A 13,293-nucleotide genomic window follows, 5' to 3' on the forward strand; every position below is an offset into this window, starting at 1 on the left:
CCCCCCATGGGTGCCCCCCCCATGGGTGCCTCCCCCATGGGTGCCCTCCTATAATGCCCCCCCATAGGGACCCCCCCCCATGTCCCCCCCCTATAACTCCTCCCATGGGTGCCCCCCCATAATGACACCCCCCAATGGGTACCCCCCTTATGACCCCCCCCATGGGTACCCCCCTTATGACCCCCCCCCATGGGTGCCCCCCCCCCACGTGACCCCCCCCCTTGCCCCCCCCCCCCCCCCCCCCAGTTCTTCGACCCCGCCCAGGTGCTGTACACCTACGAGTCCCCCCCGGGCCAGGCCCTGCTGGCCCTGCAGTTCCTCGCCTTCCTCTGGTTCTGCGGCGCCGTCCTGCGCACCCTGCGCTGCGCCCCCGCCAAGCGCCGCTTCTACCTGCCCCTGCTGGGCGCCTACAGCCTCTGGTGGGCGGGGCTTAAGGGGGTGGGGCCCCTAGGGGGCGTGGCTTGAGTGGGTGGGGTCATAGGGGTGGGGATTGGGTGGGTGGGGTGGGGTTGGAGGGATGGGGGTGGTGGCTTCTACTTGTCTCTGTTGGGTGTTTACAGGGTTTGGGGGGCGTGGCTTAAGTGGGTGGGGTCCCTAGGGGGCGTGGCTTCAGTGGGTGGGGTCATAGGGGTGGAGCTTGGGTGGGTGGGGTCAGAATGGGTGGGGATGGGGTGGGTGTTGTGGCTTCTACTTGCCCCTACTGGGTGTCTACAGGCTCTGGTGGGCGGGGCTTAAGTGGGTGGGGCCCCTAGGGGGCGTGGCTTCAGTGGGTGGGGTCATAGGGGTGGAGTATGGGTGGGGATGGGGTAGACATGGCCACTTCCACCTGCCTCTGTTGGGTGTCTACAGGCTCTGGTGGGCGGGGCTTAAGTGGGTGGGGTCCCTAGGGGGCGTGGCTTGAGTGGGTGGGGTCATAGGGGTGGGGTCTGGTAGGATGGGGTGGGGTTGGGGGGTAGACATGGCTGCTTCTAGCTCCATATGTTGGGTGTTTACAGGCTCTGGTGGGCGTGGCTTAAGTGGGCGGGTCCCCTGGGGGGCGTGGCTTCAGTGGGTGGGGTCATAGGGGTGGGGATTGGGTGGGTGGGGTGGGGTAGGAGGGGTAAGGTTGGCCACTTCTACTTGCCCCTGCTGGGTGTCTACAGCCTCTGGTGGGCGTGGCTTAAGTGGGTGGGGCCCCTAGGGGGCGTGGCTTCAGTGGGTGGGGTCATAGGGGTGGAGTATGGGTGGGGATGGGGTAGACATGGCCACTTCCACCTGCCTCTGTTGGGTGTCTACAGGCTCTGGTGGGCGGGGCTTAAGTGGGTGGGGTCCCTAGGGGGCGTGGCTTCAGTGGGTGGGGTCATAGGGGTGGGGTCTGGTAGGATGGGGTGGGGTTGGGGGGTAGACATGGCCGCTTCTAGCTCCATGTGTTGGGTGTTTACAGGCTCTGGTGGGCGGGGCTTAAGTGGGCGGGGCCCCTAGGGGGCGTGGCTTGAGTGGGTGGGGTCATATGGGGTGGAGCTTGGGTGGGTGGGGTCAGAATGGGTGGGGATGGGGTGGGTGTTGTGGCTTCTACTTGCCCCTACTGGGTGTCTACAGGCTCTGGTGGGCGGGGCTTAAGGGGGTGGGGCCCTTGGGGGGCGTGGCTTCAGTGGGTGGGGTCATAGGGGTGGGGTCTGGTAGGGTGGGGTGGGGTTGGGGGGTAGATATGGCCGCTTCTACCTGCCTCTGTTGGGTGTTTACAGGCTCTGGTGGGCGGGGCTTAAGGGGGCGGGGCCCCTGGGGGGCGTGGCTTGAGTGGGTGGGGTCATAGGGGTGGAGCTTGGGTGGGGACAGGTGGATATGGGTTCTTCTACCTGCCCCTACTGGGAGCCTACTGCCTCTGGTGGGCGGGGCTTAAGTGGGTGGGGTCCCTAGTGGGCGTGGCTTCAGTGGGTGGGGTCATAGGGGTGGAGCTTGGGTGGGGAGGTGGATATGGCTTCTTCTGCCTGCCCCTGCTGGGTGTTTACAGGCTTTGGTGGGCGTGGCTTAAGGGGGTGGGGTCTCTAAGGGGGCGTGGCTTAAGTGGGTGTGGTCGTAGGGGGCGTGGCTTAAGTGGGTGGGGTCATTGGGGGTGGAGCTTGGGTGGGTGGGGTGGGGATGGGGTAGACATGGCCGCTTCTACCTGTCTCTATTGGGTGTTTACAGGCTCTGGTGGGCGGGGCTTAAGTGGGCGGGGTCCCCAGGGGGCGTGGCTTAAAGGGGCGGGGCCTAAAGGGGGCGTGTCCGCAGGTTCCTGGCGGTGCCGCTGACGGCGCTGGTGGCCACCTTCGGGATCCCCAAGTGGGCGCGGGAGAAAATCGTGAACGGGATCCAGCTGGGGACGCACCTCTACGCACACGGGGTCTTCCTGGTGGGTCACGGGGTCATCTGGGGGTCACGGGGTCACCGGGGGGTCACGGGGTCATGGGGTCATCGAGGGGTCACGGGGTCATGGGGTCATCAGGGGTCATGGGGGGGTCCAGCTGGGGACGCACCTCTACGCCCATGGGGTCTTCCTGGTGGGTCACGGGGTCACCGGGGGGTCACGGGGTCACCGGGGGGTCACGGGGTCATGGGGTCATCGAGGGGTCACGGGGTCATGGGGTCATCAGGGGTCATGGGGGGGTCCAGCTGGGGACGCACCTCTACGCACATGGGGTCTTCCTGAGGGGTCACGGGGTCACCGGGGGGTCACGGGGTCATGGGGTCATCGAGGGGTCACGGGGTCATGGGGTCATCTGGGGGTCATGGGGTCATGTGGGGGATGCAAATCTACGCCCATGGGGTCTTCCTGGGGGGTCACGGGGTCATCTGGGGGTCACGGGGTCATGGGGTCATCGGGGGGTCATGGGGTCATCGGGGGGTCACGGGGTCATGGGGTCATCGGGGGGTCACGGGGTCACCGGGGGGTCACGGGGTCATAGGGTCATGGGGTCATCGGGGGGTCACGGGGTCATCATGGGGTCACGGGGTCATGGGGTCATCGGGGGGTCACGGGGTCATGGGGTTATGGGGTCATCATGGGGTTATGGGGTCATGTGGGGGATGCAAATCTACGCCCATGGGGTCTTCCTGGGGGGTCACGGGGTCACCGGGGGGTCATGGGGTCATCGAGGGGTCACGGGGTCATGGGGTCAGGGGGTCATCATGGGGTTATGGGGTCATCACGGGGTCATGGGGGGGTCCAGCTGGGGACGCACCTCTACGCACACGGGGTCTTCCTGGTGGGTCACGGGGTCACCGGGGGGTCACGGGGTCATCTGGGGGTCATGGGGTCATCGAGGGGTCACGGGGTCATCATGGGGTCACGGGGTCATTAGGGGTCACGGGGAGCTTATAGAGTCCTTATAGGGTCAGGGGGAGACCGGGAGATTTGGGGGGGTGGGATGACTTGGCCCCGCCCCCCAGGTGATGACGCGTCCGTCGGCGGCCAATCAGAACTTCCCGTACCACGTGCGCACGTCGCAGATTGGCAGCGCCGGGGCCGGGCCCTTCCCCCGCCACGTCTACGGCAACGTCAGCTTCGTCAGCGACGGCACCGAGCTCCGCCCCGTCCCCGCCCCCGCCGTCAGTCACGTGACCCCCCCGGAAGTCCCGCCCCTTTAGGACACGCCCCCATGTGGCCCCGCCCCTAGAAGCCCCGCCCTTCAGAGTCCCTCCCCCTTGGAATTCAACCCCTCTGAGGCCCCGCCCCCTAGGGTCCTACCCATAGAGGCCCCGCCCACTGGAGGCCACGCCCCCGGAGGCTCCGCCCCCTGAAGCCCCGCCCCCTGAGGCCCCACCCCCGGAGGCTTCGCCCCTAGGAGCCCCTCCCCCTTGGAGGTCAACCCCTCTGAGGCCCCACCCCCTGGGGTTCTACCTATAGAGGCCTCGCCCACCGGAGGCCCCTCCCACGGAGGCTCCGCCCCCTGAAGCCCCGCCCCTAGGAGCCACACCCCTCAGAGACTCCTCCCTTCTGGAGTTCAACCCCTCTGAGGCCCCGCTCCCTAGGGTCCTATTCCTAGAGACACCGCCCACCGGAGGCCCCTCCCACCGGAGGCCCCGCCCCCTGAGGCCCCGCCCCCTTAGGCTCCTCCCCCCTAAGAGCCACACCCCTCAGGGACTCCCCCTTGGAGTTCAACCCCTCTGAGGCCCCGCCCCCTGGGGTTCTACCACTAGAGGCCCCGCCCACTTGAGGCCACGCCCCCGGAGTCTCCGCCCCCTGAAGCCCCGCCCCTAGGAGCCACACCCCTCTGGAGCCCCTCTCCCTTGGAGGTCAACCCCTCTAAGGCTCCGCCCCCTAGGGTCCTACCCCTAGAGGCCCCGCCCACCGGAGGCTACGCCCCCATGTGGCCCCGCCCCCTGAAGCCCCGCCTCTAGTAACCACACCCCTCAGGGACTCCTCCCTCCTGGAGTTCAACCCCTCTGAGGCCCCGCCCACATAGGCTCCTCCCCCAGAGGCTCCGCCCCCAGAGGCCTTGCCCTGCCCCCAAATCTCAGGGCCCCAAAGTGACCCCAAGTAACCCCGTGACCCCAAGTGACCCCATGACCCCAAGTAACCCCATGACCTCAAGTAACCCCATGACCCCGAAGTGCCCCTGTGACCCCAAGTAACCCCATGACCTCAAGTAACCCCATAACCCCAAGTAACCCCATGACCCCAAGTAACCCCGTGACCCCAAGTGACCCCATGACCCCAAGTAACCCCATGACCCCGAGTAACCCCATGACCCCGAAGTGCCCCTGTGACCCCAAGTAACCCCATGACCTCAAGTAACCCCATGACCCCAAGTAACCCCGTGACCCCAAGTAACCCCATGACCCCAAGTAACCCCGTGACCCCAAGTGACCCCGTGACCCCCCCGTGACCCCTCCCCTCCCCCCCCCACAGGTCCCCAAGCTTCCGGAAGCGCCTCCAGACAAGGCCCCGCCCCCCCCCGGCCTCGTGGTGACGACGTCAGCGACGGCCCCGCCCCCTGCCCCGCCCCCACCCCCCCCCAGCGCCTTCCCCGAATATTTCAGCGTCCACACGGGGGGGGGGGGGCGGCCGTGGTGACCCACCCCCAATCCCCCCCCCCAGGGACCCCCAAATCGCTCCCCGGGACCCCCGAATTCTGCCCCCCAAAACCCCAAAACCTGCCCCAAAAAACCTCGAATTCTGCCCCAAAAAACCCTCGAATTCTGCCCCAAAAAACCTCGAATTCTGCCCCCAAAAACCCCTCGAATTCTGCCCCAAAGGACCCCAAAATTTTGCCCCTGGACCCCCAAATCCTGCCTCAAAAAAAAAAAACGAATTCTGCCCCCCAAAAAAACAAATTCTGCCCCCAAAAACTCTGAATTCTGCCCCAAAAGACCCCAAATTCTGTCTTGGGACTCCCAATTTTTTCCCCAAAAACCTTGAATTCTGCCCCAAAGGACCCCAAGTCTTTCCTCGGGACCCCCAAATTCTGCCCCCCAAAACCCCAAAATCTGCCCCCAGAAAACCCTAATTCTGCCCCAAAAGGCCCCAAAGGACCCCAAATTCTGCCCCCCCAAAAAACAAATTCTGCCCCAAAAGACCCCAAATTTTTCCCCAAAAGACTCCAAATTCTGCCTCGGGACCCCCAAATTCTGCCCCAAAAACCTCGAATTTTGCCCCAAAAACTTCGAAATCTGCCCCCCCCCAAAAAAACGAATTTTGCCCCCAAAAAACTGAATTCTGCCCCAAACCGCCCGAATTTTGCCCCAAAAGAGCCCAAAATTTGCCCCAAAGGACCCCAAATTCTTTCCCCCCAAAAAAACGAATTCTGCCCCAAAAGACCCCAAATTCTGCCCCAAAGGACCCCAAAATGTTGCCCCTGGACCCCCAAATCCTGCCCCCCCCCAAAAAAACGAAATTCTGCCCCAAAAGACCCCAAATTCTCCCCCAAAGGAATCCAAATTGTTCCTCGGGACCCCCGAATTCTGCCCCAAAAAACCCCAAAACCTGCCCCAAAAAACCTCGAATTCTGCCCCCAAAAAACCCGGAATCTGCCCCAAAAACCTCGAATTTTGCCCCAAAAACTTCGAAATCTGCCCCCCCAAAAAAATGAAATTTGCCCCCAAAAAACCTGAATTCTGCCCCAAACGGCCCGAATTTTGCTCCAAAGGACCCCAAAATGTTACCCCTGGACCCCCAAATCCTGCCCCCCAAAAAATGAAATTCTGCCCCAAAAGACCCCAAATCGTTCCTCAGGACCCCCAAATTCTGCCCTAAAAAGCCAAATTCTGCCCCAAAATACCCCAAATTCACCCAAAGTCCCCCAAATTTCCCCCCCAGCCCCCTCAAATTGTGTCCCCAAATCCTTCCCCATGGAACCCCCAAATCTGCCCCCAAAATCCCCCAAATCCGCCCCAGAACCCCAAATTTTACCCAAAAAGACCCCAAATTCACCCAAAAGACCCCAAATTCACTCAAAGTCCCCCAAATTTCCCCCCGGGCCCCCCCAAATCCTGCCCCCAAATCCTGTCCCTGGGACCCCCAAATCTGCCCCAAAATTCCCCAAAATCCACCCCAGGACCCCAAATTTCACCCCAAAACACCCCAAATCCGCCCAAAAGTCCCCAAATTCACCCAAAAACCCCAAATTTCACCCAAAGTCCCCAAATCCCCCCCCCAGCCCCCAACCCCCTCCCCCTCCCCTTCCAGACCCCCAAACCCCGCCCCCTGCCCGAAACCACGCCCACTGCGCAAACCCCGCCCCCTTCTAACCCCCGCTCCCTTCCAAACCCCGCCCACTGCGCAAACCACGCCCCCTCCCACAGCCACGCCCCCTGCGCAAACCCCATCCCCGAGCCCCCCTCGGAGGCCACGCCCCCTCCCCGAGACCACACCCCCCTCCCGGAGGCCACACCCCCCCGGGAGGCCACGCCCACCCCGAGGAGGCCACGCCCCCTCCGCTGCGGGCCAATAAAGCTCCGCCCCCTCCGCTGCGCCAGAGCCTTGGAGGACCGAGGGGGAGGGGCTTAAAGGGGGCGGGGAGGGGGCGGGGCGGGGCGGGGCCGCTCTAGCCCCGCCTCTCGGTGGTCGGCGGGGGCCGCTCTAGGCGCTCGTCTCGCTGCTCCCCGGGCCCGGAGTCCTCCAGGAGAGGGTGAGGAGGGGGGAGGGGATCTATGGGGCGCCCCATAGCGGCCCTATAGGGGGGCGGGGGGGGTCTGGGGGGGGATGGGAGGGGACAAGGGGGTCCGGGGGGGGGGTCTATGGGGATCGGCTGCCATCCTGAGCCCCCCCCCATAGGGGTTCATAGGATGCTGTGGGGCTCGGGGGTCCTCCTGCCCCATAGCTGCCCCATAGCGGCCCTATAGGGGGCCATAAGGGGTCTGGGGGGGGACAAGGGGGTCTGGGGGGGGGCCTACGGGGCTCAGATGTGGTCCTGAGCCCCCCCCCATAGATTCCTATAGGGAGATGTGGGGCTGGGAGGTCCTCCTGCCCCATAGCTGCCCCATAGAAGCCCCATAGCAGCCCCATAGAGGCCCTATAGGGACCCATAAGGGGTCTGGGGGGGGGGCAAGGGGGTCCTATAAAGGCCCTACAGGGCTTACCCGCGGTATTTGACCCCCCCCCATAGGTTCCTATAGGGAGATGTGGGGCTGGGAGCTCCTCTTGCCCCATAGCTGCCCCATAGCGGCCCTATAGGGGGTCTGGGGGTGACTGGGGGGGATAAGGGGGTCTGGGGGGGGGTCTACGGGGCTTGGCTGCCGGCCTGAGCCCCCCCCATTGGGGTCCATAGGATGCTGTGGGGCTGGGGGGTCCTCCTGCCCCATAGCTGCCCCATAGCTGCCCCATAGCGACCCCATAGAGGCCCTATAGGGGGGCTGGGGGGGGGCTGGGGGGGGATAAGGGGGTCTGGGGGGGGTCTTACGGGGCTCAGATGTGGTCCTGAGCCCCCCCCCATAGGGGTCCATAGGGAGATGTGGGCCTGGGGGGTCCTCCTGCCCCATAGCTGCCCCATAGCTGCCCCATAGCGCCCCATAGGGACCCTATAGGGGGCCAGAGGGGCCCTATAGAGGGCCTGGGGGGGGCCCTACAGGGCTCAGCCGCGGTCCTGAGCCCCCCCCCATAGGGGTCCATAGGATGCTGTGGGGCTGGGGGGTCCTCCTGCCCCATAGCTGCCCCATAGAAGCCCTATAGGGGGCCATAAGGAGTCTGGGGGGGGGGCAAGGGGGTCCTATAAAGACCCTACAGTGCTCAGATGTGGTCCTGAGCCCCCCCCCATAGATTCCTATAGGGAGATGTGGGGCTGGGGGGTCCTCCTGCCCCATAGCTGCCCCATAGCGGCCCTATAGAGGCCCTATAGGGGTCTAGGGGGGGGGTTTGGGGGGACAAGGGGGTCCGGGGGGGGGCCTACAGGGCTCGGCCGCGGTCCTGAGCCCCCCCCCATAGGTTCCTATAGGATGCTGTGGGGCTGGGGGCTGCTCCTGCCCCATAGCTGCCCCATAGCAGCCCCATAGCGCCCCATAGGGACCCTATAGGGGGCCAGAGGGGCCCTATAGAGGGCCTGGGGGGGGCCCTACAGGGCTCAGCCGCGGTCCTGAGCCCCCCCCCATAGGGGTCCATAGGATGCTGTGGGGCTGGGGGCTCCTCCTGCCCCATAGCTGCCCCATAGCGGCCCTATAGAGGCCCTATAGGGGTCTAGGGGGGGGTTTTGGGGGGACAAGGGGGTCTGGGGGGGGTCTATGGGGATCGGCTGCCGTCCTAAGCCCCCCCCCATAGGTTCCTATAGGGAGATGTGGGGCTGGGGGCTGCTCCTGCCCCATAGCTGCCCCATAGCGCCCCGTCCTGCCCCATAGCGGGGCTGCTGTGGGGCAGGAGGAGCCGGGGGGGGGGTGGGGGGAGGGGTTTTAGTGGGGGAGGGGGGATTGATGGGGGGGGGCTCGCTATGGGGTGGGCTTGTGGGGCTGGGGGGGCTCGCTATGGGGCAGGGGCTCCCCTTCTATGCCCCTATGGGGCTGGCTATGGGGCAGGGACCCCCTTGGGGACCCCCTATGGGGCTTTGTATGGGGCAGGGACCCCGCTATGGGGCTGGGACCCCCCTGTGGGGCTTTCTATAGGGCAGGGACCCCTCTGTGGGGTTTGCTATGGGGCAGGGACCCCCCTTGGGGACCTCTTTGTGGCTTTCTATGGGGCATGGACCCCCCCATGGGGCTCGCTATGGGGCAGAGACCCCCCTTGGGCACCCCCTTTGGGGCTTTCTATGGGGTCAGGACCCCCCCATGGGGCTTTCTATGGGGCAGGGACCCCGCTATGGGGCTGAGACCCCCCTATGGGGCTTTCTATGGGGCAGGGACCCTTCTATGGGGCTCGCTATGGGGCAGGGACCGTGCTATGGGGCTGGGACCCCCCTGTGGGGTTTTCTATGGGGCTGAGACCCCCCCATGGGGCTCGCTATGGGGCAGGGGCCGCCCCTCCCACTGCTGAGACCCCGCCCACTCCCGCACAAGCCCCGCCCACTTGTATAAGCCCCGCCCACTCTCACGCAAGCCCCCCCCACTCTGCAGAAGCCCCGCCCACACGACCCCAGCCCCCACGGGCCACGCCCCCTCATCGAGGCCACGCCCCCAAGCAAAGCTCCGCCTCTCCGTCCCAGGCTCCGCCTCTCCGCTGAGGCCCCGCCTCCAGCCATGGCCACGCCTCCTAGCTGAAGCCCCGCCTCTCCAGACAAAGCCACGCCCACTTGTTGAAGCCCCGCCCCCACCAAAGCGCCACTCCTAGCCAAGACCACGCCCACCTGCCGAAGCTCCGCCCCCATTGAAGCTCCACCCCCTCAAAGCTCCTCCTCTCCACCGAGGCCACGCCCCCCTCCGAAGCTCCGCCTCCCACTGAAGCTCCGCCTCTCCCTGAAGACTCCACCCCCTGCCCGAAGCCCTGCCCCCTGAAGCTCCACCTCCAACTGAAGCCCCGCCTCTCCACCAAGACCACGCCCCCCTGAAGCTCCATCCTCTATTGAGGCCACGCCCATCGTCTGAGGCCCCGCCTCCTGAAGCTCCGCCTCCAACTGAAGCCCCGCCCCTCCATCCAAGACCACGCCCATCGCCAGAGGCCACGCCCCCACCCGAGGCAACGCCCACCACCTTAGGCCACGCCCCCTGAAGCCCCACCCCCATTGAAGCCACGCCCACCGCCTGAGGCCACGCCCCCTACCCGAGCCCACGCCCCCCGAGCCCCCGCCATGGCCCCGCCCCTCGTGTGGGCGTGGCTCCTGCTGGCGGTGGGCGGGGCCGGGGGCGGGGACTGCCGGGGGCGGCGCCTCCTCCTGCGGGGGGCGTGGCCTGGGGGGGGCGGGGCCGTGAGCGACGGCCCCGGGAACTACTCGGAGAGGGGCGACTGCGCCTGGCTGCTGAGCAGTGAGGTTTTGGGGCGAAATCCGGGGATTTTGGGCAAAATGGGGATTGGAGAGGGGATATTGGGGGATTTGGGGGGAAATCGGGGGGTTTTGGGGCGAAATCCGGGGATTTTGGGCAAATCGGGGATGGGAGGGGCATGGGGGGGATATGGGGGTATATAGGGTGAGATTTTGGGGTGAAATCTGGGGATTTGGGGCAAATCGGGGATGGGAGGGGGATATGGGGGGATTTGGGGGGAAATCGGGGGGTTTTGGGGTGAAATCTGGGGATTTGGGGCAAATTTGGGATGGGAGGAGTTATTGGAGGATATGGGGTGAGATTTTGGGGTGAAATCCGGGAATTTTGGGCAAATCGGGGATGGGGATGGCATGGGGGGGGATATGGGGTTATATAGGGTGAGATTTTGGGGTGAAATCCGGGGATTTGGGGCAAATTTGGGATGGGGGACGAATATGGGGGGATTTGGGGGGAAATCAGGGGGTTTGTGGGCGAAATCCGGGGATTTTGGGCAAATCGTGGATTGGAGGGGGGATGGGGAGGGATATGGGGTTATATAGGGTGAGATTTTGGGGTGAAATCCGGGGATTTTGGGACATGGGGGGTGTGGGGGGGATGGGGGTCAATGGCCCTGACTCTGCCTTGTTCTCCCCTCCCCCTTTGTGACTCCTCCCCCTTTGTGACCCCGCCCCCTTTCTGACCCCTCCCCTTCCTGACCACGCCCACTTTGTGACCACTCCCCTTTATGACCCCGCCCCCTTCCCACTCCCTCCCCCCTCCATCCTTATTGACCCCTCCCAACCCCTCCCCCTTTATAACCCCTCCCCTTCCTGACCCCTCCCCCTTTGTGACCCCACCCCCTTTATGACCCCTCCCACATTCCTTCCCCTCTGTGACCCCTCCCCCTGACCCCTCCCCCTCCTTGACCCCTCCCCCTTTGTGACCACGCCCCTTTATGACCCCGCCCCCTTCCCACTCCCTCCCCCCTCCTCCCTGACCCCTCCCCTTGACCCTTTCTGACCCCTCCCAACCCCTCCCCCTCCCTGACCCCTCCCCTTCCTGACCCCTCCCCTCCCTAACCCCTCCCCCTTTGTGACCCCGCCCCCTTTCTGACCCTGACCCCTCCCCGACCCCTGATGACCCCTCCCAACCCCTCCCCTGACCCCTCCCCCTCCCCCCTCCCTGACCCCTCCCCCTCCGTGACCCCTCCCCTCCGTGACCCCGCCCCCTGTGGCCCCGCCCCCAGCCCCCATTGGTTCCCGCGTCCAGCTCCGTGTGCGGTGGCTCCGCACCGAGTGCGCCTTCGACTTCCTCTTCGTGCACGACGGCCCCTCCCCCCGCTCCCCCCTCCTCGCCGCCCTCAGCGGCTCCGCCCCTCCCCCCCCCCTCCAGGCCACTTCCGGGCAGGTGAGGGGGCGGGGCCAACCCAGGGGGCGTGGTCACAAAGTGGGCGGGGTCACCTAATGGGTGGGGTATCGGTGGGAGGGGTGGGGGTGGGGATGGGAGGGGGTGGAGGGGTGGAGGAGGGGGCGTGGTCTAGGTGGGAGGGGGCGTGGCCTCATTGGGAGGGGCGTGGTCTGGGTGGGAGGAGCCTAAGGGGGCGTGGTCCGGGTGGGAGGGGGCTTGGATGGAGGTGGGAGGGGGTGGTGGGGTGGAGAAGGGGGCGTGGTTTCATCGAGGGGGCGTGGTCTAGGTGGGAGGGGGCGTGGTCTCGATGTAGGGGGCGTGGTCTGAGTGGGAGGAGCCTAAGGGGGCGTGGTCTCGGTGGGAGGGGCTTGTAGGGGTCCCTCCCCCCGCTCCCCCCTCCTCACCGCCCTCAGCGGCTCCGCCCCGCCCCCCCCCCCTCCAGGCCACTTCCGGGCAGGTGAGGGGGCGGGGCCAACCCAGGGGGCGGGGCCAACCAGTGGGCGGGGCCTCCGTGGGGGTGGGAGGAGTTGGGATGGAGGTGGGAGGGGGTGGTGGGGTGGAGGAAGGGGCGTGGTCTAGGTGGGAGGGGGCGTGGCCTCAATGGGAGGGGCGTGGTCTGGGTGGGAGGAGCCTAAGGGGGCGTGGTCTGGGTGAGAGGGGCTTGGATGGAGGTGGGAGGGGGTGGTGGGGTGGAGGAGGGGGCGTGGCTTCATCGAGGGGGCGTGGTCTAGGTGGGAGGGGGCGTGGTCTGAGTGGGAGGAGCCTAAGGGGGCGTGGTCTCGGTGGGAGGGGCTTGTAGGGGTCCCTCCCCCCGCTCCCCCCTCCTCGCCGCCCTCAGCGGCTCCGCCCCGCCCCCCCCCCCCTCCAGGCCACTTCCGGGCAGGTGAGGGGGCGGGGCTAACCCAGGGGGCGTGGTCAGAGAGGGGGCGGGGTCACCGAATGGGTGGGGGCTCAGTGGGAGTTAGGTGGGAGGGGGTGGTGGGGAGGAGGAGGGGGTGGTGGGGAGGAGGAGGGGGCGTGGCTCCCGGGAGGGGGCGTGGTCTCCATAGGTCACTTATGGGGCAGCCATGGGGCAGCTACGGGGTCACTATGGGGTCACTATGGGTCACCATAGGTCACTTATGGGTCACTATGGGTCACTTATGGGGCAGCTATGGGGCAGCTATGGGGTCACTATGGGGTCACCATGGGTCACTTATGGGTCACTATTGGGTCACTATGGGTCACTATGGGGCTGCTATGGGGTCGCTATGGGGTCACTATGGGTCACTTATGGGGTCACTATGGGGTCACTATGGGGCAGCTATGGGGTCACTATGGGTCATCCATGGGGCAGCTATGGGGCAGCTATGGGGTCACCATGGGCCACTTATGGGGCAGCTATGGGGTCACTATGGGGTCACTATGGGGTTGCTATAGGGTCACTATGGGGCAGCTATGGGGCAGCTATGGGGTCACCATAGGTCACTTATGGGTCACTATTGGGTCACTATGGGTCATCCATGGGGCAGCTATGCGTCACTTATGGGGCAGCTATGGGCGGTCTCT

General features: G+C 65.7%; 1 protein-coding gene across 1 annotated transcript; it reads left to right on the top strand.

The window, feature by feature from the left end:
* Nucleotides 1-246: 246 nt before the first annotated feature.
* On the top strand, nucleotides 247-5,757 carry LOC309891272 (transmembrane protein 145-like; the record flags this gene model as incomplete). Its single annotated transcript, XM_082785642.1, has 4 exons — nucleotides 247-419; nucleotides 2,251-2,371; nucleotides 3,409-3,567; nucleotides 4,871-5,757. Coding segments are annotated over 4 exons (618 nt in total), but the record flags the coding sequence as incomplete, so codon positions are not given.
* Nucleotides 5,758-13,293: the final 7,536 nt, after the last annotated feature.

This window comes from Aythya marila (assembly GCF_965140915.1).
Source record: "Aythya marila genome assembly, contig: HAP1_HAP1_SCAFFOLD_1154, whole genome shotgun sequence".
Classification (NCBI taxonomy): domain Eukaryota; kingdom Metazoa; phylum Chordata; class Aves; order Anseriformes; family Anatidae; genus Aythya; species Aythya marila.